At 46.1% G+C, this 25706-nt stretch overlaps 1 protein-coding gene across 2 annotated transcripts in view; it reads right to left on the bottom strand.

Moving 5' to 3' along the window:
• SUSD4 (sushi domain containing 4) overlaps nt 1–25706 on the bottom strand; it is a 123228-nt gene that overhangs the window by 56812 nt on the left and 40710 nt on the right. For both annotated transcript variants that reach the window (XM_058533645.1, XM_058533644.1), the window contains exon 3: nt 345–557. In XM_058533645.1, the coding sequence (XP_058389628.1) occupies nt 345–557 (213 nt within the window). The remainder of the gene's footprint in view (nt 1–344; nt 558–25706) is intronic.

Raw genomic sequence — 25706 nt, 5'->3', positions numbered from 1 at the left:
ACTGAGTAACATGGAAATGAGTGCTGATTTGGCAGCCTAATAATAAATGGCCCTAATGATATCTGAGTTGCTGTCTTGCATTGACAAAAATGGTGATAAATTGGATTGTAATTGAGATGGAGAAGGAAGACAGTTACTTCCAATGCTGAGATGAATTTACCCCCCACTCTAGCCCTCATTACACACTCATGCTTTTCCGTCAGGACGCAGGGTTAGCCCTGAAGCAGAGAGAGCAGCCCAGGGTACTGACCCTCTGGCACAGTCTCCTATCCTTGTGATCGTGGCCATGCAAGCTGATCACGTGAGTGGCTTCCCAGGGGGATGGGGGGGAGTAAGCACTTTACCTTCTTGCACACAGATGGGTCTATCACTTGGGATCCAGCCTAGGGTTCCATTAAGATGTTTCATACACAGTCTCTTCGTAGAGCCCTTCAACTTGAATCCGTCTTGGCAGTGATATCGAGCAACAGAGCTTTCAAAGAAAACCCCTCCACTGGGTGTCCGGAAGCCATTCTCGGGGACGCCTGGATCAGCACACACCTGAAGGTCATCGAACCCTACATCGACAGAGAGAAGAAAACATACCTCTGAATATATTCTAATGCTGAGGGTTTTCCCAGATAATAGCATATACTGTATTATTTCTTACACTGTGGACTACCCAATGGCACCAAAGAAAAAGCCAAGAATATAGACATTCTAGTGCACATTTCACTGTGCTGTTTGCTCTTTGCTTAGAACATCACTCATTAGAGTTTTCAGTTCCATGGCCAACTTAGCCCTTCGGGGAGGTTCCAGGAGTAGGGAGATGAGGAAAAGTAAAGAACTTTATACAAAGTAGTAAATGCTATGACAGGAGTACAAAATGTTGAAGGGAGCTGAGCAGGGAGGAGTGGGCAGGAAAGAAGGAGATGGAATCTGAGCCCAGCCTTGAAGGATGGGTAAGATTTCATAAGATAGAACTAACTCTGTAGAGGGAGGCATGGATGGCATTCTAACAGAGGAATGGCATGAGCAACAGCCAGGGGCTTGGAGAGAGCGGGCCATGTGTGGGGAGCAAGCAAGTGGATGTGAGAGTTCTACAGGGTGTGTGGGACGCCCACCTCTCTCCTTCCCCTTGCCTCTTGCCCTCGCCCCGTCTGCCACTTCAAGTTTCTCCTCCTCTGGGATGCCTTCCTTAACCCCACTCTCCCCCACCCATCCCCTCTTTGTTCCACCACTGTAATGTGAACACCGCCCCATATTGAATTATTTGTGGAATGGCCACCTCTCATACTGAGCTGTGAGCCCTTCAAGGCCAGGTCATGTGACTTTTTCCCTTTTGTATCCCACAGAATCTATCACAGTCCTGCATAGAAAGTGCTCCATAAGTGTTTGCTGAATGAATAAAGAGAGTTGGAAAAGGGAGTTGGAGACATGTTGGGGCGACCCTAGAAAGCCAGGCTAAGTGAGACGGCCAGTGTGGAGCCATGGAACAGGGCAGTGGGCACTGGGAGCTTGACAGGATGGCAGTTTGAGAGATTAATTGAAGGAAGGAGAGCCCAGAAGCTCGGTTAGGAGACCAAGGCAATGGTGCAGTTAAGAGGTGATGGGCCTCACAGGGCACGAGAGCACTGGAGGCAGCGAGGAGGGTGCGCGTGTGTGAGGCATCTCAGTCCAGGCCCCCTCGTCAACCGACTGGATGTGGGTGAGGGAGATGCCCATATGGCTGGGATGAAGGCAGATCCTTGAAACAAACATGGATGTCATGAGCTGGTTGGGGGTGGCCAAGGATAAGGAAGGGGTCCTCTGTGTACATAATGCTCCAAACATACCCCCAAAGGGAAGGAATGTAAACGTCACAGAGAACCGTAATCTCCTGAGCACTATGAAGGCTCTATTTTCTTACTCACGAAATCAATCAACAAATCCTTACTAAATAGGGACCAAGAAGAAATATGCATAACTCCATCTAGATGGGGGTTGGTGTGCCCATCCACCCCCACCCCCCGCGCGGCTGCTGGTGCCAGGTCGGGCCAGACCATCAAGATGCGGCAGGGGGGCAGGAACAGCCTGGACCATCCTATAAAATCCCAACCCAGACCCAGAAGGCAGTATCACTGGGCCTCTTGGAGGATCTACCTGATTTCCAGGAGATGCCCAGATATCGGGCATGAGATCTCTGATCCTCTCTAACATACTGGGCTTGCAAAAGGTCCTCAGCTGGCAGGTGATTCCCCTGCCCCAACTTGTACGTGCTCACGTAGGACTCACTCACTGCCCTCCTTGACAGGCGCTGTGCTGAAAGCCACACAGCACAGAAGGCACCACAGTGCCAGGCTGTCCAGAAGTCATAAAGGGCTTGTTCTATAGAAGCCATGAGGCATCGTGGAGCGAGCCACAAGCCAAGGAGGAAGGCAGGAGGAGAGAGCATCCACATCTGACTCTAGTACATCTTTGTGCAGGAGCGGGTCTGATATTTTATCAAACGGAGGATGCTTTAACGAAGGAGGCGCCATCCAGCCTTCTCAGCTCTCCTCTCACACTGTTGGTACTGAGCATCCTGACAGTGCAGGCTGTATCCAGCCTGGCAGAGCGATGATGGACACCTGTCTGGGGGAGGGCAATAAAGTATTGGCAAGTCATTAAGTGATGACTTCATGTTTTATTTAGAAGGAAAGTACTATAGATCGTCAAGTACTTCCTACGGGATGAATGTCAATGATTTCCTTCAGAGTCTGGCTGTCTCACGGTGGGTCCTTTCAACATATATCCATTATGGTATTGAGATGGCAAAATGAGCAGCAATGGAATTCAGGATTCCATCACAGCCTAGAAAGTCTAGCAGCATAAATGTACAGAAACCTGAGTGGTCTGGACATTTGGCAGTCTGTAGGTGAAAGTCATTCTCTCACACATGCTTGTAACTCAAACAGAACCTGTCTCTGCTCTCACAGTATTGGTGTCAGGCACATGTTATAAGGTAAGCTAAGGGCTGCAACAGAGGAGGGGGAAGCCTCTGGAAGGCCTCAAGCTGAATCCTTACTGCCACAGGTGGAGCCCTGGGGGATGAAGGAAGGGCAAGAGACGGAGGCACATCCTGATGGCTGTGTATGTTAGCTAAGAGTTCGGACTTGATGTGGGAGCGGGGGGTATGGCGGGCACTGAGAGTTTTGAGCAAAGACACGATTGGGATCTGATTTGCATTTTTGAACCATGTCTCTCATACCCACATGGAGGACTGACTGGTATACACCAAGCAGAAGGCGGGAAGATCATCAGAAGTGCCTCCCAGGCCACCAGCTGCACCTCAGGATCCTGGGGACAGCTTTGTAAAAAGACAGACCCACTGATCCAGGCTCTCTCTGGGTGGGATGGGACCCGGGGGCCTGCAGTTTTAGAAAGCTCTCCAAATGATCCTTAGGCAGCCGTCCAGCTCCTGAATGAGGGCCAGCACTTGAGATCTGTGGAATTTCAAGGCTACTGTAGTAATCCGGGTGAGAAATGACAAGTCGGAAATAAGGCAGAGGCAATGGCATAGAGAGGGCCACAAGAGACATTAAGGACACAGAATCACAAAACCTGGTGACTGACTGCAGGGGGCACGGAGCGAGGAGAATGAGTTAAAAGAGAGGCGTCTAGGATTTCTCCCAGGTTCTGACGCTGATGACAGAGTAGATGGCGGTGCCGTGCACTTGGATTGACAGGACGAGATGAAGAGTGGGCCTGGGAGGACAATGAGTGAGTGAGTTTGGGTTCTCGGGGGACACCCAGGCAGAGTGTCTGGTGATCAGCTGGAGAACTGAGTCTGAAGCTCCGCAGTCCCCAAGCTGAGAATCTCACTGAAGGCATGGGTGGGCACGCTCTCTGGTGAATACAGTGTGAGAGGAAGAGCAGCTGAGGACACATAACTAAGACGGAGGTACCCACAAAGGACACTGAGAATACAGGGCCATGGGGAAGACAGACCTGACTGGTGTCACTCAGGCAAGGGAAAGGGTTTCAGGTAGGAAGGATGAGCAGCAGTGTCAGAAGTCACCCATAGGTCAGCTAAGCAAAGGTCTGAGAAGCATCCACTGCCTGAACAGGGAAGACACTGGGACCACTGCCCAGGCAGGTTCGGGGACAGGAAGGAACTGCCCCTGGGGGAGGAAGCCCGCCTGCCGATGTTTGAAGGGGAAGGGTGACAGTCAGCATGGGCTCTCTTTCAAGATTCTCAGCGTGAACAGAAGAACATAGGGTGGTAGTTATCCCTGGATTAGGGTCAAGGGAGGGGTTTTATTATTGTTGTATTAAAATTTTAAGATCAAAGAGATCTTAATATGTCTCTACACAGCAGAGAGAAAGAAAGGTTGCAGGTGAGCAGGAGCAAGGGGGAGGCAGGTGGGGTAAGTTCCCCCACCTGGATGTGGGCAGGGAGGGCACCCAAACCCTGGAGAAGAGACTTGCCTTCCACTGAGGCAGGAAGGGCAGTTATACTGCAACCTCCCTGAGAGAAGCACTTTCCCCATATGTGCTCATCCTCCAGGACTCAGCTAAATAAAGCCTCTCCTGGGAGCATTTTCTCCCCCTTTAGTGTCTGAATAGGAAGGCTCTCTTCTATGAAGCCACTCCGGTCTCACCTCTCAGAGTGAGTGTTCCTGACCCTGACTGTCATTGCTGGTCTACTTAGCTGTCTCTCCCACTGGGCTGTGAACTCCTGGAGGGGGAGACCAGGTCTTATTCTTCACCTCCTTATTACCTAGCACGGTGTGTAGTGAGTGTGGGCATTCCACAGTGCTGCTAATGAACGATGGATGGATGGATGGATGGATGGATGGATGGATGGATGGATGGATGGAGGGATAGAAGATGGATGGATGGATAGATAGATGGATAGAAGATGGGTGGATGAATGGATAGACTATGGGTGGATGCAGCGATGGAGGGACAGATAGAAGATAGATGGGTGGATGGATGGAGGGATGGATAGAAGATGGATAGATGGATGGATGAATGGATCGAGGATAGGTGGATGAATGGATGGATGGATGGATGAAGGATGGATAAGGATAAATGGGTGGGTGCATGGATGGATGGATGGATGGATGGATGGATGGATGGAGGATGGGTGGGTGGATGGATGGAGGGATGAGTGGATGGATAGAGGATAGATGGTTGGATGGGTGGATAGAGGATAGGTTGATGGATGGATGGATGGATGGATGGATGGATGGATGGATGGATGGATGGAGCCACACACCAACTACTCTGCTGGACTCCTCAGGCAAACATCCCTATCCCATCCCACCAAACAGTAACACTTATTGCTCTGATAGTCCCAGAAACTTATGTATTCCACAAACAAGGGAGGTGTGAAATGCTCTCCCTCAGCACAGACACACTCTCTCCTAACACCCTCTCACCTTCCTCTCTTCTCCCAATCTGATTTAGACCTGTGGCCTAAGTGGACCACATTTCCTTAAGTTTTTACAATTTTCTTCCAATCCACATCCTCAGACACCTCAGCCCTCCTCCTTTCTCTCCAATGTAGGGCCAGAGGTAGGTTTACGCCAGGGACTTGGCTGAGACTTCTGTGTCTCTCCCCACACACACCCTTTTTGGCCAGTCACCCCTGCTGACAAATGAGCCATGCTGACTGCTGAGTCCTAGGCACAGACCCCTGAGCTTGTCACACCTCCCTGCCCTGGGCCACAAAGCTGTTCTGTCTCAGAGAAGGACAGATATTCAAGTGAGAGCTGAAGATCCAGCTCTGAATCCATCAGAAAAATGACTCCTGCTCTAATAAAGAAATGGTGAGAGCGTCATGAAAATTACAATGTGAGAGCAGCAGAATTTCCTCATGAATCCAATTCTGTCCTCTTTCTTTACTTATTCCTTCCCTTTTAAAAGAGCATTCCTATCCACTTTCTCTGCTCTCACGTAACCACAGCTAACCTGGGCCTCTGTTCCCAGGCCTGGGACAGGGCTGGTGATCAGGGTGCCACTGGCCATAGGATCAAGCCGTTGGCACAGAAGGGAGGATATGAACAAGTGGTGAAAAGAGAGCAATCAGAAAACAGGATGGTATAAGCAGAAAATATTCTTCATTTTAGAGAACTAATCCCATTGAGCAAGACAGTAATTTTCTAGGACTTGCCAGAGCTTCAGATTCCACTTTTCAAATTACCCCCTAGCAGATCAGTTCTCAGCCTGAGTCATTTTTCTGTAGAGTGGTTCTCTTAGTGTCTTTCTATAAGGTTGAAGATCAGCCTCATCAGATCACATATCCATTAAGGGGGTGGGCTGGTTTACGCGTCAGGGAAGAGGAGAGGAAAATAACTTGCGTGCAGGCCCACTCAAATAATCCCATCCTGGGAACCTGTATTCTTGACGTCTCAACCGATTTCCCTCCCATTCTTTAAATTCTGCGTCTGCTTTGCAACTAAGCAGCCATAGCCTGGAGAAGAGACAACAGTTCACAGAATGATTTGCAATACGTTTCTTCTGGGGGGAAGTGGGAAGAAAAGGAAAAATTCCATTTTGATAAGTCCTTGGAAGTGGCGTCCCTTAGCAGGCAGTTCCTTCTAAATTCAATTCAGACTGCAGCGCTTATGATGGTTCATTGCATGTATCAACTTGACTGGGCCATGGGGTGCCCAGATATTTGGTTGAATGTTATTCTGGGTGTGTCTGTGAGGGTGTTTCTGGATGAGATTAGCATTTGGGTCAGCAGACTCAGTAAAGCAGACTGCCCTCCCTAATGTGGGTGGGCCTCCTCTAATCTGTTGAAGGGCTGAATAGAACAAAAGGCTGAGTCAGAGAGAATTCTTTCTCTCTGCCTGACTGTCTTCAAGCTGGCACATCTATCTTCTCCTGCCTTTGGATTCAGACACAGATTGGAACTTACACCATCAGCTCCCCTGGGTCTCCAGGCTGTCAGCCACAGACCTTGGACTTCTTGGCCACCATAATTGCATTAGCCAATTCCTTATAGTGTGTGTGTGTGTGTGAGCTACATATATATCTCCTATTGGTTCTGCTTTCTCTGGAGAACCAGACTAACACAGCTCTCTTAAAGGTACTCAGGCACTTTAAAAATACAGATGACATGAATGCTGACTGTCCCCACATTTCAGAGGACACTATTTTCTCTGGACCCCTGATTTGAGGTAAGCAGCCTGTTGGGTGGGGGCAGTGCCTGGGCCCTGAGGTCTGAACAGCCCGGTGTACAGTCCCGGCCTGCAGTCTCCTCTGTGCTCTCTCGGCCTGTGTCACCCTCTTGGGTCCTGGCATCTCCATTACTGGCACTGATTTTCCCGCCCAGCGTTGGTGACCCCAGGAACAAGTCAAGGGTAGACTGTAATTTGGACTCTGGTTCTCAATGGAAGGTGAGATCTCTTTTCCTTCCCTCCCGAACAAAAGCTGTAGCAGTAACAGGGATTGAGAACACCCCTGTCTCCACACACAAAGAAACGCATCAAACCGTCCATCTCATTTTGAGGTCTTGACACTTCTGGTTTGGTTACTTTTGAGCCTCTGAAACCTCCCAGACAGTTTGACTGTAAGCCACATAAGAAGTCTTTGAAAAGAATCATAAAAATGAAAGAGGAGTGAAAAGCAATCTTTGGGCTTATTATAACTGAAAAGTCATATTCCAGAAAGGCAAGAGTGTATCAAATGCAGCCAAATCAATTTAGGACTAGGGCTGGGTTTCCATTTCTCTGTAAACTGCCATATGAGTCTTCTGGGGAAGAAACAGGATATAGACACAAAAATTGATTTTTTATGCATTTACATAGTGAGAGAGTCCTGGGGCTAGGGAGAAAGGGGAATTCCTCCTCAAGTTTAAACAGACGCGTTTGCAAATTTTAAGTCGAATCGAGAGTAACCTCCACCCATCCCCAGAGCACTCGCTCACTCAGTCTCACACAGTTGGCATGAAAATCACCTTAGAGGTCTCTGGGCTGACCCTTTTGTCTCCTAGAGGACACTGAGGCCTGGAGAGGTTAAGCGGCTAGTCTAGGCTCTCTGATGGCTAACAGTGGAGCTGGAACTAAAACCTGGGCCTTCTGACTCATTGTCAAGTGCTCTTGCCACTTACAATGTTGTCTCTACTTAGACTTTCCCTGTCATGTTTCATGTTTGTGAATGTCAAATCTTCATGATACTGTAATTCCCTCTTCATGTATGTATTCTCTCTTTGAGGGAAAGAACATTTGTCAATGTTTTTGAGTCCCCATATCTGTTAAAACAGGCCTGAGCAAATAGCAATGGTGAAATGTTTAATGATTCGATAGGAAACAAGCCTCATGGTTCCCCCAAAGCTGACACCACCCAATGCACAGTCTCAGTGTGATGGGCCTGGGAATATTCGTTGTCACCTAAAACATCCAAGAATCCAGTCAGTCGGCCATCAAACATCTATTGACCTTAGCGTGGTTCTATAGAACATTTCTGGTGATGAAGGATGCTCTTGAGGAGATCACAACCTAACCCCGGATATCGGCTTCATGAAATAGAGTTAGTTCTAGAGACTGGAGTGCATATCACCCTCCGTGGTGAAAGAATAAAGGGAGAAAGATGTGGCGAGCTTGAGGACATCCCTCTCGACCACTTAAGGGCTTTCCTCCGTCAGATCCGAACAGTCTAATTCCAGCTTTCCCTGGGCTGAAATCTATTTTTTCCTCATCATCAGCAACACAGACAAAGTTTCTCTTAAACCACCTAACTAGTAAAATATCACCATGCTTCATACTGGGAAGGCAATCCTTCTGTCGCATTAGAGAAAAACCTTCAAAACACCTTTCCTATTATTAGACTCTGAAAGTTTAGTCACCTGGGCTTGTTGAGCTATAAGCACAAACTAGAAACGGGCAGGTCCTGAGGATCTGTCGATGAGGGACTCCTTTGGCCGTCTCCTTATTGTGCACACACACTTCACCTTATACCACCTTGAACTTCCCCATCATCTTAAAGACCCCCTGCTCTTAGAACCACTTTAACTTACTTTCTTAAATGAATACATGTAGGGAAACCCTGTCGTATTCCAGAAACTACTGGAGCTGGTGTTGTATCTGCAATGAGGCATCAGCAATGAAAAGACGAGGAAGAGAGAGGCAATATTAAAGAAATCATATAAGGCGAAACCTATTCACAAATAAACTAATTCTCTAACACCAATATTTTAAAACACAGTGCTCCTGGCTCTTGGTGGTCTGATGCCATGGAACTACCTGGCATGTCAGAAGTTTCCAGCCACCTTGTAGCCAACCGCACATTTGGGCTGGTCCACGGTCCGCCTACTGGCCCATCAGAGGATCCTGATGACGCTTCAAGGTCTATGTCTGCACTGGAGGGTTCCTTCTGAGCCTGAGATTCTAAAGAAGTTCTACATATTCTAGAGGCCTGTTCTGAGTCTCAGTCAGGCTCAAATATTCAGAGGATCCCCTCCCCAATGACAGATAGCTTAGGGGCTGCCAAATATCTCACAGGAAATTCTAGAAAGATTGAGTAAAGTGGGCCCCAAGGCTGCCCTGGAAGACCTCAGCTCTCGTAGAGATGGAGGAGGAGGTAAGGCCATCCCAGACTAACCTACCTCTAGAAGAAAAGCCAGAGTAGGCCACAGGTGACCCTCACAGGAATTAGAGGAGGCCCCAGAATCAGAATGTGGCAGAAAGAGCAGGAGATACAGACCCCCTGTTAAAACTACAATTAAAATCAATGGGAAAATGTGATTTGCTTTACAAAAATTCATTTATAACCCATATTTCCATAACAAGATCATTATGAAGTATTTCTTGACCTTCTCCATTCCAGTCTAAACAGTCTCCATGTTTGGCAAAACTTCAGCTCTTTATTTTTAAAAAGAAAAGGGAAGTAGGGGAGAAGGGCATTTTAAAAATAGAGATGGGGGAAGAAACATTATAATCTGTTTACACATTTACTCAGCCAACAAATAGTGCTGAGCACTGTGGAAAAGGAGCTGACAGGCATTCATTCAACAAACCCTATGAAGCAGGACCTCCTGAGGAGTGAGCTCATATCCGGGACTTTGAGTAGTTTTTGATCTGCAAGTTGTGACTTTATAGAAGGTTATGAAATCAATTTTAAGGGTCACAACCAGCACTTTTTAGAAAGGAAAACTCAGAGTGCATCCTACATGGCAAGGGGGAGTATTGTTTTGTGTGGTTTCATTAGTTCCATTTGTGCACCCACAGTAGTCTGCGATGCAGAATATATTTCAGTGGTTCACAGTCAAAAAGGTTTCAAAAACACTGCTTTAAACATACTCCACCTTGTCATTCTATTCGGAAACATAAATTTACTTCAAATAATGTAGCTGGTGTTAAAGGGCACAGGTTCCGGAGTGAGAGTGTGTGTTTTGCATCCAGAATCTGCCATTTTCTAGCTGTGTAACCTTGGCTAAGTTACTTAACCTCTCTGAGTCTTAGGTTTCTTTATACAGCCACGCACCACATAACAACGTTTCAGTCAACGACGGACCGCGTATACAACGGTGGTCCCATAGGATCAGTACCACAGAGCTTAGGTGTGTAGTAGGCTGTCCATCTAGGTTTGTGTAAGTACACTCTATGATGTTCGCACAACGACAAAATCGCCTAACAACGCATTTCTCAAAACACGCCCCTGTCGTTAAGTGACACATGATTGCATAAAAAATGGTTATTATAAGAATAGTGCCCACTTCTAGGGCTATTGTGAAATTTAAATGAGACACAAATACATGTAACGCAACGACCAGCACATGGTAAGTGCACAATACATGTATGTAAGCAATTATGTCATTAATAGTCAACCAGTTCCCTAAAGAACAAAAACATATAGTTTCACAAAGAGGCAATCTCCTAATTTCCTAGAGCCACCCTAATTTCCAAAAATACTCTAGCTTATCTTTTTTTCCTAACTTGTCCTAGAATTAAGTGTCTTTGAAAATGACTGTTGAACACAGGAATAAAAACGAATACTTGTAGAGTCCTTCTCTTGGCCAAATGGTCAAGCCGTGAAACAGTCAATGGTAGCATACAAACCTCCAGAGAATTGATTTCTCTAAATTAAGAGCCAAGCTTGGAGGGGAAATCGGAAGGCCAGCAGCTTTCAGCGCACTGACAGCTCTGCCCTTTGTTCTAAAGACGGCAGCCGGCTCCTGGTGGAAACCTTCCAGTGCCTTCTCTTAGGGTGAGCGGTCAGCTCCCGTACCCCCTGGAGCACAAGGATGTACACAAGGAGGCGCACATTCCTGGACACCAATGAATCAAACCCAAACCAAACAGAAAACACCAAGGATTCTAAGATTTACAGAGAAAGAGCTCAGAGCAAGAGAACAGATTGAAGGCAAAATTTCCAATGAGAGACAACCGAGAAAATTCAACAAAGGAAATCAAAGGTTTCTAAATTAATTTTGTTTGTGTGTTTAGTGCTATGTTATTCCATAATTCAGTGTATTATCACTTAACATATTTAAGAGGTATCTGGGGGGAAGAAAGGGAATCTGATTACTGTTACCATTTATTAGGCTAAACAGATTTTTCACTGCAAAAGCAATCTCCCTTGAGAAATGCATCAAAGGAACACCAGAAAGCAAGACCAGGCTAGTTACGATAGTAATATTTCTGCCATACCGATAGCAGGACATACTATTTATTACAGCAAATCCATACTAACAAGATACTTAAACCTAGTTTTTAAGACACAACACTGATTTGGAGGATCTGTATCAAATCTGTACCAATTTATCTGGGTGGGTTGAGGGCTCAGTGTTCTGATTCCATCACCCAGAATCTATATTGCACAAGGGGCCTGCAGTTCTAAACATAATAGCAACTCTGAATATTTGGATGGTAATCAAGGTAGGTAACTTTTCCCTAGAAACAGCAAAAGTGTTTTAATGTTTCAAGAAATATCCAGAGATGAATATAAAGTCTGCTATGTCTGAGCAAGTAAACGTAGCAAAAATAAGCCTTAATAGCATAATTTAGAATGATTAAAATGGATAAAGACCACAGATGTGGAAGTCACAGTACTCCCCATTCGATGCCAGAACTGATATTTTCCCCCTCTTGATTTAATTCGTTTTGATTACCCAATTATTCCTAACTCCTTTCATTCAGCTTCAGCTCCAATAAAATTGATAACAATGCTAACTCATAATGTGATTTTCACTCAAGTCTCATGATACTGCTCCATAAAAGCATGCCCAGTGACAGAACAAAATGATTCCAGATTGTGATATTCTAACACAGAAAGGCAAAATAAACCTTTATCGACTTGAAACAAAGCAAGCACAGAAAATCATCCATCAGAAAAATCTGAGGATTTCTTCCATCAACAGGAAGATGGTGGCATGGAAATTTCACAGACAATATAAACTTTAAGATTATCAGTTGACAAAACGTTTGAAGAAGGCAGGGATAAATTAAAAAACTGATTGATAAGTTAAAACGTGGCTCTTCTCTAAGGCAAATCCTTATCGAGTCTAATGAGGTTGTCTGTCTAGCTAGCTCTGTGACCTTGGAGATGTAACTCCATCTCCCAGGGTTTTAATATCTTATCACTAAATGAGACAACTGGATGATTTCTCAGATCCCTTCCACTTCTAAATTCCATGACTTCTAGTCTCTTTTTGATAAAAATTGGTTACAACCTCCCAACACACAAGCACTTCGACAGAAGCAGCCCAGAAGACAACTCATGAGTGGTTTAAAAAAAAAAATTCCTAGAACACACTCTCAAAATGCCTATGGCTATTTGTTGTTTTTAAAAAATCAAATTTCCTTTCTTTTCTGGGAGCAAATCTTTAGGGCAATACGAAAGCTGTTTTCCACACATATAGAACTTTACAGTTTATAAAGTGTTTTACATACATGATCTCATTTCATCCACATAACAACCCCGTGAGATCAATATAACAGTTTGATAGGATTCGTTTTCACAGTCACTTTATGAGAATCCAACTGTTAATAGGACTAATTTTAAAACAATCTTTACAGAAATACTGCATATTCCCTCCCCTCAGCGGTTCATGATCAAACTAGAGTCTGGATCATTGGTGAGGTTTTTAATCTCTATTTACATTCTCAAGTGCCACTGGGACTTTTTCAGACCTCGGGGATGGGGAGGAAGAGCCAGATACTATGTGAAACAGAAGATGGAAAGGAAACCGCTGGCTAACTTAGGACAGCATCTTTCCCACCAAGATTATCTTCAGCCCTATTAACAGGTAAACCTCAGTACCTGCTGAGTCAGGTAACAAAGACATTAGGGCTCTGCTTTGGCTTTTTTGTTTGTTTTTAAGATGATTAGCTTGAGGAAAATCTTGCTTCCATCACCTATATAAAGTCACCACAAAACACTTGCCCAGATGTTCCAGTAACCACCATTTCTGTTCTGTCCCCCTAGAAATTAGCTGTCTTCGGTCAAAGCCACAACACTGCTCACTGATCAATTGCTGGGATGTGTGCCAGCAGATCCTTTATCTGAATGTGGCAGGATCATTTATTCAAACAGTAATGTATTTTAAGTACAAAGTTTTATCACCTGTCTCCCTGACAAGGTTCTTTAAGGCAAATGGCATCTTTATAAAAAATATTTTGAGGGGCTGGCCCAGCAGCACAAGCGGTTAAGTGCGCGCGTTCCGCTGCGGCGGCCCAGGGTTCACCGGTTCAGATCCCGGGCGAGCACCGACGCACCTCTTGGCAAGCCATGCTGTGGCGGCGTCCCATATAAAGTAGAGGAAGATGGGCATGGATGTTAGCCCAGGGCCAGTCTTCCTCAGCAAATAAAGAGGAGGATTGGCAGATGTTAGCTCAAGGCCGATCTTCCTCACAAAAAATAAATAAATAAAAAATAAAAATAAATAAAAATAAAAAATATTTTGAAAACTACAAAATAGTACGCAAGTATACATGAAACTTTTCAGAAATACAGAAATTACAGATTTCTGGAAGGAATCTTAGAAGTCACCTAAGTCATTTCTCTCATTTTATAGCTGAGAAATTTGAGAATGAAAAGTTGAAATGACTGCCCAAGCTTACACAGCTCTGAATGAGGGGACAGGGTCTAGAACACGGGGTCCAGAGTCCTAATCCAGGTTTCTTCCTACGCAGGGCGCAGCAAAGCAAACCTCAGAGGGGCTGCACTACTTTGCCCCCTGCTGGAATGGGCATCTTCACCTGATGGCACTTATATCTCGGACCACTACCAAAATGTACCTCCAGGAAAGTGTACAGGGATCAGATCGTCAAATATAAAGGATTTCCTCTAAATTAAGATGACTATATGAATTCGTTCGAATAGACTTGTATAGAGCACGTCATTCTTTTCTGACTACAAAATTTGGGGAACATTATTCTTCTGCTGATGCATTCTCTTCTCTCTTCCAACAAACCATAGTAGGGTAAGACATCAAAAAACCTTCCTGCAACAAGTTCAACGGCTTCAAAGTAAAACTGAAAATACAGAGGTAGCATAGAACACGTGCGTTCCCAACCATCTTGCAGATCACTACACATGATTACACGTACATCAGCCTCCTTTTGAAAGGCTGCAGTGTGTTCCATTTACACCTTGCACTGTGCTGGCTACCTAGTCACTGTCAGTTATCTTTGTTAGCAGAAGAAAGGTAAGCATGGGAGAAGCAGAAAGGAGCCAGTGCGGGGGAGGACAGAGGCTCTGGAGAGCTTCTCTGGGGATAAGAGGGAAACAGGGGTTCACAGGTGCTACTCGAGGGCCAGAGAGCCGGGCCTGGAGTGGTGCTCAGCGTTGGGCGATGCTACAAGGGGCAGCCTGTGCCCTCTCAGAAGAGCAGTGTCCAAGACAGTGGCTGGAGAACAGCCCCACGCAGCTGAAGAGGCAACGGTAAACTGGCAGAGCCAAGGACTGATAACCCAGTGCTTGCCCTGCCAGGCACCACAGGAGCCCAGGTTTCTGTCTGATCCAACGAATGTGGATGAGAAGGAGCCTCCCAGGTCCCCCATGAGATGCACACACACGCGCGCACACACACACACACACACACACACACACACACACACTCCAAGTTCTCATCAGCCAGGCAGTAAGGGGCTCAAAGCAGATTACATTTAATTGAGAGAAATCAGATGTGCCACTTCCTGCCTCTTGGTCACACTAAGTCTCATTCCTTGTGCGTAAGTTTGGTGCGAACGTGGAGGGGCTACCCTGGTAACAGCAACTCCAGAATGCACGAGGCTGGATGACAGTCACTCTCAAGGACAAGATGTGTTCCGACAAAGGACTCGTCTTTTTGAATAACCCCCTGACATATCCTTGACTAGTAGTCAAAGTCAGCTGACTTTTTATCGTATTTCCCCAGGTGACCTATGTTGCTTATAAAGCGTCACATCAACGCCACCAGCGTTTTATGGCTGAGTTCTAACATGCGGTCTACACAAGAACTCCAGCACCAGGACGAGCCTGGGACAGACGGGTGGGCCTCACTTGTGGTCCATTGGTGACTACTTGGAAAGCGACATTCTTGAGTGCAGGCTTGAAAAGGCTGCACATTTTATCTTTTACTGACTCCCATGGTTCTGCAAGGCCATGCCTGCTTTAGGCTGGGCAGGCCCTGGGACAGTGTCTTTAACCAAACAGAGAGGGCAGTGAATCTGGACAGTGCTCTGCATGTACCTTTTAATGGTTTAATGCATAAACCATCAAAATTACATTTTGAAGATTTTCTAATCATTAAATGTTAATGATTATGAGACAATTTCCCACATATAGAGTTAACTAAAAGGACAAAATACAAAAAAGTGTATTGAGCATGATCTTTTTTTTTAATACACAAGAAGGATGCATGTGTATGGAAAAAAAAAACAATTGCAGATTTATGGGTGGTTTTTATACTCTTCTTTATACATTTCTGCATTTTGCAAATTCTCTGCAATGAACATTTATAATCAAGGAACAAATGCTATTTTTTTAATGAACCCTAAAGGTAAGGGAGTATTACATTGGGGAAGGTGGGGGTTGGAGATGGCCCATGGGGCTCTCTACAGACACACAGTCTCAAAGATTAAAAACAGAACAAAACAGTGAGGTTCTTCCAGAGGAGCGTGGGACTGAGGACTAGCTCTGCTTTGGTAGGTATTAAATTCTGCAGAGGCGCCTGCAAATAACATAAAGTCCCTTTAGTGGTTTCCCTAAATCATCTCCCTGTCGGAGGAGCGGCGTTCACTCTGAGCGCCCAAGACTCTGAAGGTCCGCAGAGAACGTCTGAGGGCTGCTGACATCTTGAATGGTGCTGGCGTGGTTTATAGCTCTCCTCCCTGAGAGGGTCGCCTGCATCCTGAAAATAAACGGTGCTCACCCTGGGCAGGCATCAAGAGACCAGGAGAGAAGCAAAGCAGATGGATGCCAAGGATAACACAGCCACCCGGTCGGGATTGATAATGAACCGTTACATCCTATCTGAAATTACTTAATGTCCGAAACACTGTATTATAAATATGCCATCAATGGAGTCAGTCGCTTTGTGAAGAGAGGAGGTGAATCAGAAATGGTTTGATGAAATACCACCGGTTCCCAAAACAAGTATTGTACTGTCTGATCTTAGCCTAAACACTACCTGGAGGATAATGGGAAACACTACAAATGATGTAAGAAGATGCTCTCCAGGCAGCCTTGGGTTGCTGAGAAGCAGTTTGCTTCAAAAAAAAAAAATCATAGTCACTAAAGGGCATCGAAAAATTGGCCCTTTTTATCTGCAGATTTCTACCCTAATTTAGGGTTTAAAATGACAGTATTACAGTAGGGATGGAGGGAGAGGGTGTTTGCGAGGAGTCAAATACAGGAATAAATCAAGATGAATGCAAAGAAAAAAAGGCAAACAGGTACTTGTTTACTCAGAAATAGGCTCAGGTTTTATTGCTTATTTTTCTCGCAAAATTTTATAAAATCTCCAAACCTCTACAACATAGAAGCAAATAAGTCTTCCTTTCTCTCATGTCAAAATGCAGCCTATACTATCATTACTGGCCAGAAAACAAAACAAAATAGAAAAATCTGCACTGAAGACTTAGGTAAGACTGGGGCTTGCACGGTACCTTCTGTCTGTAATCATTATTGCTAAAAGAACAGTATAGAATTTCGTGCTCTAGGATTCAGCTGTTCGCTAATTTTCCCGAAGCGCAATTCATCTTCTAATTTCATCTCTTCGCTATTATTCCAGCGAGACGCCGCAGGTAGTGCCTCCTCCACTTGTAAGGTATTATTAATTAGCAGCCAACAGGGTGAGCAGAAATCTCGTGCTCTACTTGCACGGCTAATGGTTCAGTTCATGAATGGCGGTGCTCAAGACAGTTTATACCAGCCAATCTGAAAAAAACATATGATTCTGGTTACATTTACCCAGAATTGAATCTCGGATCCTGCAGGCCCAGACAGTCATACCTTGAGCTGCCATGCAAATGAGATGGTCATAATTTCAAAGCTGGAGGGGAAGAAAATGAGGCAGCTGCTATTTAATGTTTTATGGAGCCTTCAATTTGTCTCATTAGCTGGCCAACAGGATAGGCTAGGACCTAAAGCAGTTCAGCCTCGACTCTGCACCAGAGAAAAAAGCAATCCGTATCAAATCACTCGCTGTGGGGAGGGGAAGGCACAAATCGTAGCTTCCAGGCCAGCACCAGCATCTCAGTGAACATCACCTTCAGCAAACCGCAGAAGATTCCAGAGCCCCATTCCCTTATCTAAAAAAGAAGGATTTGGAATCATGTTGTCCATCTCTCAGAGCTCTGGGTCATCTGGGGAGGCAAGGATCCCCAAGTGCTTTGAAAACTCTGAAAGGCTATTCAAATGCAGTTTGAGAATGACCTGGATTGGTAAACTGAGGCTCAAGGGCAGCAGATTTGACTGGAATCACAGAGGCTGGGCTCCCTTATTCAGAGACTCAAGGAAAATCCCTATATTTTTCCCCGTCTCTATGCACGGTATGATCCATCAGCCAGCAAGGCAGTTGAAGAAACAGAGGATGAAAGTCAGTGTGTTTCCTAGGTCATTTTCTGCTTAGAAACACACTGATGTTAACCGGCAACAAGTGGTGGTAACCTGCTGATGGAAGTCTGGAGACCACAGAGGAAGGAGGGCTGGGGAGGTGGGCAAGCAGAGCCCTGCTCTATAATAAAGAATTTGGCTGGCCTTTGTCCCTGGTTCCTAGGAGGTACCCCCTAAATCCTTGGAATTTCCTGAGTGACTTAAGTGTCTTTATTATTCACGGGGGTCCCCAGATAGGGTACGCTAATGAGATGACTCAGAATGGGGGCTGGTCTCCTCAGAAAGACCAACCATGTGATTAGAGGGTTGGGGCTTAGAACCATATGATATCAGCCCTACCTTGGGGGAGGAGAGGGGTGTTGGAGATCAAGTTCAACCCCATGGCCAATGACTCATCAATCATGCCTATGGTAACAAAACCCCAATAAAACTCTGGACACAGAAGCCCAGGTGAGCTTCCCTGGCTGCTGATACACATCGATGTGCCAGGAGGGTGATGTGTCCTGAAGACACGGGCTCTGCGTGTTTGGGACTCTCCCAGACCTCACCCTATGTGTCTCTTTTTTGACGGGTCCTCATTTGTATCCTTTATAATAAAACTGTAATCATAAGTACAGCACTTTCCTGAGGTCTGTGCATCACTCTAGTGAATTATCAACCTGAAGGGATAGTGGGAATGCCCGAATTTGTAGCCAGTCGGTCAGAAGTGTGGGTGGCATGTGAACCCCCAGAGTTTGTGGCTGATGTCTGAAGTGGGGGCAGTCTTGTTGGGGACCGTGGCCTTAATTTATGGGGTCTGTGCTGACTCCAGGCAGTTGGTGTCAGAATTGCACTGCAGGCCCTTGGGCCCAACATGGCAGGAAGCCAGTGAGAGATGTGGTAAGTGATCTAGATCTGGATTTTGATTGGAAAACTTGGGGCTGAATTCTGGCTTTATCATTGCTTAGCTTTGTGACTTTCTGCAGATTACCAAACCTTTTAATTTCCCCAGAACTTAGTCTCCTAACTGGCAAAGTGGGCGAAATAATACCTGCCACATGGAGTTACGAGGATTGAATGAAATATCACACCAAGTCCTGGATAAACAGTAAGTGAGGAAATCTGATCTTAGCAGAGTGGGTGCAGCAGAGCTGAAAGTTAAGCAGATCAATAACTTGTTTCAAGTCTTGAGACTCAGGGTGGGGGACTGGGGGTATGATGTTTGCGTGGCCTGCAGGCTGGGGGAGAAATGAGTGGGGAAGATAGATTTTGAAAGTCGGACGATGATCCAGAAATGCTCCAGAAATCTTCTCTGACCAAAGCATCCGACAAGTTCTGTATCTGCTGAGAACATTCTCTTCTAGAATATGGGTTGTTTCAGGTTCAGGCTCAGATGAGAAAGGAGAGGCTGAGGGAGAGGGGCTCCCGGACCACCATTTATTTTATGTTTTCTATATTGGGGTTACAGGTGAAAAATCATTTGAAAAAAAGTTTCTGCTGCTATTTAAAAAAAAAACTGGGGGGGGTAGCTCAGCGGCATAGTGGTTGGGTTCGTGGGCTCCACTTCGGCAGCCTGGGGTTCGCGGGTTCGGATTCCAGGTGTGGACCTACACACTGCTCATCAAGCCATGCTGTGGTGACGTCCTGCATGCAAAGTGTAGGAAAATTGGCACAGATGTTAGCTTAGGGCCAATCTTCCTCACCAAAAAAAAAAAACAACAAAAAAAAAGTTTGTCTTAAGAGAATAGATATGATTACTTGGGTGGCTGCTCCTCCGTACCTTATCCTGAGTTTCAAGAATCAGATGACAAAATTAAAGTGAGCAACCCTCGGTGGGGAGAGACTGCTGACTGGAAGTTCGGACTGCAAGGGAAGGGGGTGTTAGATGTACACGGTCTGTCTTAAAAGCCTATACTTATGATAACAGGTTTTCAAAAAGTCAAAGAAAAAAATAGAGCTGACTCCATAGTGAGACTCTAGAAAAAAAGGTGACACAAAAGTGTTGAGATGCTCCTCCAACTGTACAGGCCGAGGAAAGTGACTTCAGATGTTAAGACCTGAGTACAAAGGCTGGAAAGGAGGACACCACGGTAACCACGGGTGCACAGAGAGGTGTGGCATGGGCTTGTGAGAGGAGTGACAGGGAAGTATAGTGGACGGACCTAAAATGACTTGCAAAATCTTAAGGACCAAAAAATGGTAGGGGGTGGGGATGGAGAGCAACTCTATTCGGGCATTTATCCAGCATCCAGTAGCCAGGCACAGGGCCAAGGGCTTCTGGGGAGAAGTGAAGGAGAATGTCTCTTCTTTTTACATCATTCTGATAGGGATGCCAAAACAATACTGTCTTGCATCCCGTGGCTTACAGAATTCTCACTGAAAATGGCTCCTTCAGTCTTAGAGCTCTCTCCACATCCTCCTCCACGCTCCTGGCCGGACTGAACCCTGGAGGAAGCGGGATGAGGGAAAAGCTATGGTGGACACCACGCAGTCCTGGAACTCTCTCCTTGCCCCTGATGACTGCCACTGGTCGATGCCATCTACCTGCCTCTTTCTTTCCTGAGGATGAGTCTGTCCCTCTTCAATCCTTCATTCAAATAGACTTCTGCTAGGTCCAGGACCCACCTACCAGGTCAGCGCCACGCCCAGTGGAGGGCAAAAGCTAAGCCAGGCTGGGGCTCACAGCCATGCACCCATTTTACAATGGAGGAAAATGAGGCTCAGACAGGTTATGAAACTTGCTCAAGGTCATCAAGTTAGTAGGTCACAGGACCAGGATCTGAATCCAGGACTGTCCAGCCCACTCTCTCTCCCTACACAACCCCACCAGGAGAGGTCTTGAACTGTGGAATCTGGTTGGTCTAAGAAGGCAAGAAAGGGCCTCTAGAGGCAGGAAGGTTTGGAGCCAGTGAGGGGCCAGCAGCACAGATCTTGTCGGGGGCAGTCAGCAAGAAGAACCTTCTAGGGAGTGGGCGGGTGGGTGCTTCAAGTGAAGCAGCAGCGTCTTCGAATTTCTCAGATCTCAACGTGGTTCTGGAAAGATTTTGCTTTGCAATTCCATTTAGTCTTTCACAAAGTCTCCAAGAAACTGGGGGAAGTGGTCTTTGCCAATAGCTCATATTCCTCCTTTACTCCCAGAAGAACACCATTTATTTATTTATTTTAAATTCAAATCACTATTTCTCTTGAGGCTAAGAAGGCCACTTGCTCCAGACTGGCTTGGCTGTGACTGCCTTGGAGTTGCCTTGACTTCACGGGGAGCTCTTGAAGGCTCGTCCTCCTGAATGTGAGATTAATGAGCCCAGCAGGCTCCGCCCTTCTCCCCCGGGGCTAGGTTGATAACCTCCCCAGGAGACACCCCCTTACTCCTCTGCTGGTTCACGTGCATGCGCCCAAAACACACTGACCATTCACCCACAAACCAACGCATGCAGCCACTGGGAGCACCAGACCGACTGGTTTTCACTGGCAGTAGAGAACAAAGCAGTGCTTTCAACAGGATCAGCTTCTTTTCTAGGGGCAAGTTTCTTCTTGCTGAATTGTAATCCACAGTTCTTTATGTTTTTCAATTGTCAAAAGCTCCCTCCTGACATTTCCAACTAGCAAAGAAAATAAAGGTGTAAATATGCTTAGGAGCAACTCCTTTCCTTCTCATTGCACAAGTATTGGGGGTTGCGGTGGACAGTGGGAAAGACAAGAGATGAAGTCAATTAGACATGAGTTCGAATCTACCTCTGCCACTGACCAGCAAGGCGGTCTTGGCTGGATAAGTTACTTTTCCTTGTGTGACTCCATTTTCTCATCAGCAAAACCAGGTGAACACCGGCTGTGTTGGTGAGGAGTCAATGAAGTATCGTGTGACAGCCAGCACCACACAGAACAGGCTTCCTTTTGTCCTTCCTCGTCTAGGGGAGTTTTTTTTTTTTTTTAATGGTTTCTTCTAGGAGTTTCATGTTTTGTCCTCAAAAAAAAGCTTGGTAAAAACTGGAAAAGTGACTTTCATCTCCTCTCTCTATTCCCACCACCTCAATAAATTCTGCACATCTAGAAGAGATCAGTGCCACACGCGGTCTCTGCCCTGCCCTGTTTTTAATGTGGTGTCATCAGGGGAGGAGAGGTGGGAATGCGGTGGTCCTTAAAAAACTGGTCAAGGGATTAAGGGAGGCAGAAAGAAGAGATGACCCCCATCCACCCATGGGTGGCGCCAGTGAGCTAGGGCAGGCGCAAGACTCAGAACAAGATGGGAGAGTGGGAGTTCCCTGTGGGCCAGGGCTGCCACTTCCTCCCACAAAGGCAGGGCCCAGGTGGCTGTGTCTCTCTGCTTCCTGGGGCATCACACAGAGGCCCCCACGGACATCTGTGTGGTTCTGGGAGCAATGGGTTTGCCTGCTACCATGAATACCTCCCTCGAGTGGAACAGCGCACACACACAGGGCGAGCTCTGAGAATCGGGGAGCCATTGAATCTAGTCTTTAGCACCCTGCAACTCACCCAGGGAGAGCCAAACAGCTCATTCAGTCTGAGATCTCAGGGCACCGCAGCTCCCAGGCCAAGCTATCAAAAGCCCTCGAGAGGGGGCACAATGTTTGCCATTATAAAAGTTTCTTTTCTCCCTCGATGCCCCTGGGCTCAGAAGAGCTGTCCTGGGACAGTCTCATCTCCACTGGCCTGTGCCCCAGGTCATGGATCCAGCCGCTCCAACAACTGTGCAATTCACAGATGTGCCCTAACTCTTCTTCAAACCATTTAGAACACACCTGGGCTTCTGTGCAAAGTGGTATTTCCTTCAGGTTTTTCCTAAGTTAACTTCTTCCAAGTTGCCAAGGTACCACCCTCATTCTAATGGTCTCTCCTTCCACATGGTTCATGAGGTTGTCAATTCCCACCGTGACGGCTTTCACGCCTCCTCTTTCCAGACCAGAGTCGTAGTGTTCGCCGATGCCTGTTCAGTGACAGCCCCTTCCCTCTCATCAGGCCACTGCCCACATCCACCAGACTTGCCCACCCTCTGAAAGGAACACTGACACCACACAGCCAATGAACAGCAGAGACAGGGCTGTGTCCTGAGATAGAAGGTGACGCCAGAGCAACTTCAGGAAGACACTGGCTGACCTGGGTGGACCCAGGAGCATCGTGCCTGCTCCAGGCTCAGGCACTGGCCCCAAGCATTCCTTCCTGCTTTTCTTCAACACTTTGGGAGGCAGGAGATATGCAGAGAAAAGCACAGACACCATAACCTGACAACCTGCCTTCAACCCCGTATCACCCGATTTTGAGTTGTATAACTTGGGGCAAGTCAATCAACCTCTCTGGGTCTCAGTTTCCTCATCTGTAAAATGGGAATAAAAAAAAAAGTGTTACCGCCCAAGAGCTGCTATGAAGTTTAAAGGAGATATTATATATAAAGCACTTAGAACTCTACTTGGCACCTGGAAAGCAATCAATACATACCAAATATTATCATCATCATTACTGAGTACCCTTCATCTCTTCTGGGAAGATTTTTTTTTTACTTCTCTTGCTCTGCCTCTGTATCTCCCTAAAACCATGTTCCCACCACTAGCCCAGCATTTACCATGTTGTTATAATTATTTAGTCACATTGTTGATCCAGCTAGACCAGGTGTTCTAAATCTTTTTGTACCATGGGTCCCTCTGGCAATTTGGTGAAGGCCATGGACCCTTTCTCAATGTAATGTTTTTAAATGCATAAAAGAAAATGCATAGGATTATAAAGGAAACTGATCATACTGACATACAGTTATTAAAATATTTTTCAAAAACAGATCTGTGATATGGTCATTTATGTGCCTCTTTATTAACACATCAATAACAAAATTTACTGCTGGGTGTAATATAATGACCCTAATTTTGAAGGAATGATGAACATAAATGATATTTTCAGATATTTACAACAACTGTAAGTGAAATGAAAATATCTTGTGATTTCTATTGGTGACAAAGTCAGAGGCACTGTAAATATTACTCTGGCCAATTCCCTACCTTCATAAGTAAAGGAAATGCTACACTTCAGTTAGAGATTAGTGAAAATAAAAAGGTAATTTTTTTCTCATTGAATTCTATTGAGAGCCTTGATCTAGACTGTGAGCTCCATTGTTTTATTTATCTTTGTAACCTCAGCCTCAAGTACAGAGTTTGGTACACAGGAAGGACTTAACACGCTGTTTTTTCAAATTAATGAACTTAGGACATTGTGCCAAGTGCTACAAAACAGATGAGGCTCCTGTCTTCTAGAAGCTAAAATCTGTACAACAGTAACTGTGATACAAGATAAAAGCTGGAAAAAGCCATAATGTAAGTAATTAGAAGGGTAGGTGGCCTGGGGTGTGCTCATGCGTGTGTGTGTGTGTGTTTGTGTGAGGTGGGGAGTAGAGGACTCTGACGGGAGTTGTGCATTTATCAAATTATTTTGAAATTACAGGGTATGAATCTATCTCCTTGACTAGAGTAAGCTTTTCATGGACACGGACCATGTTTTATTTATGTTTGTGCAACAGGAATGGTATTTTGAAAATATTAAACGGATGTATTTTTCATTCCCTGATAATCACGTCCCCTGCAACCCTCACACTATTACAGCCAAGCCTTTCCCCAGGGCAGAGGAGCGGAGCCCCAAGGAAGGTCAAGCGAGGGGAGGAGGAGGGCATGAAGAGAAAGGCTGCCACCTGCCACCCAACAGGCAGAGGCAGTGGACAGCCTTTCCACCTTCGAGTTGGGGGGCCAGAGGAAGAGAGAAGGGAGGGGTAAAGGGCAGCACCAGGGTCCTGCTCCTCCCCTCCTTGGGGCTGATCCTCAACAGAAGGGAGGGCAAAGGAAAGAAGGGAGGGAGGGAGGAAGGACGGAGGAAGGAGGGAGGTTAAAGGAAGAAGACAAAAGCTGAGAGTGCTTATTACCTGCATCCCTTCGAGACTCTGGGTCAACAAGACCACCTGGCAGATGCCTCGGCATCAAGAGGAGATGTCCACAACAGAAAGGAAATGCAATGGTGGTGATGGTGCTCAGGGCAAGCTGCCCCAGGAAGCACCACTCTGGTTTGCGGATTATTTCGAGCTGAAGACAATAAGGACATTTGACCTCCCCCACTAACTGCCTAAAGAATCTGACATGGTAGCTCATTCCTGGAACAGATCTTCTATCATGATGGCTATAAAGATAATGTAAAATAGATGTTACAATGGGAGGGGCACCAAGCCCCTTTTATCAAAAAAACTCTATCTCTCCCTGACCAAATGATCAATAGATGACCCTGAAAAGAATTGTCCTTCTGCCCTCTGAAGTCCCAGGCCACTACCCACCCCCAACACGTTCCTTCGCCTTTAGCTGCAATACTTAAGCAAGCAGCTTAGACAGAGGGACGAGTTGCTCATTTCTGAGTTTCTCCCATGTATACATGTTATTAAACTTGGTATTATTTTCTCCTGCTAACCTGTCTTGTTGATTATTTGGCCAGCCAGAAGAACCTTAAGGGAAAGGGCGGAGGGAGATTCTCCCTCTTCCCCCTACAGTGGTGTGTAGGGTTCTGACAGGCAGGGGCCCAGGAGAGCACCACAGGGGTCCCACAGCTTCCATGTGGCATGAAGGGATCCAGTGGGGACACGTGAGGTAGCTGAACACTGAGAGCCAGAAGGCGTGCCATGAGGCTGTGTGGAGAGAAGAAAGGGGGCTTCACAGCTAAACTGCAGGGTGGACCACCCAGGCCAGGACAGGATGGAGAAT

This window comes from Diceros bicornis, chromosome 38 (genome assembly GCF_020826845.1).
Source record: "Diceros bicornis minor isolate mBicDic1 chromosome 38, mDicBic1.mat.cur, whole genome shotgun sequence".
Taxonomy (NCBI): domain Eukaryota; kingdom Metazoa; phylum Chordata; class Mammalia; order Perissodactyla; family Rhinocerotidae; genus Diceros; species Diceros bicornis.
Note: the sequence above shows the minus strand (reverse complement) of the source record. Positions and strands in the feature narration are given on the sequence as shown.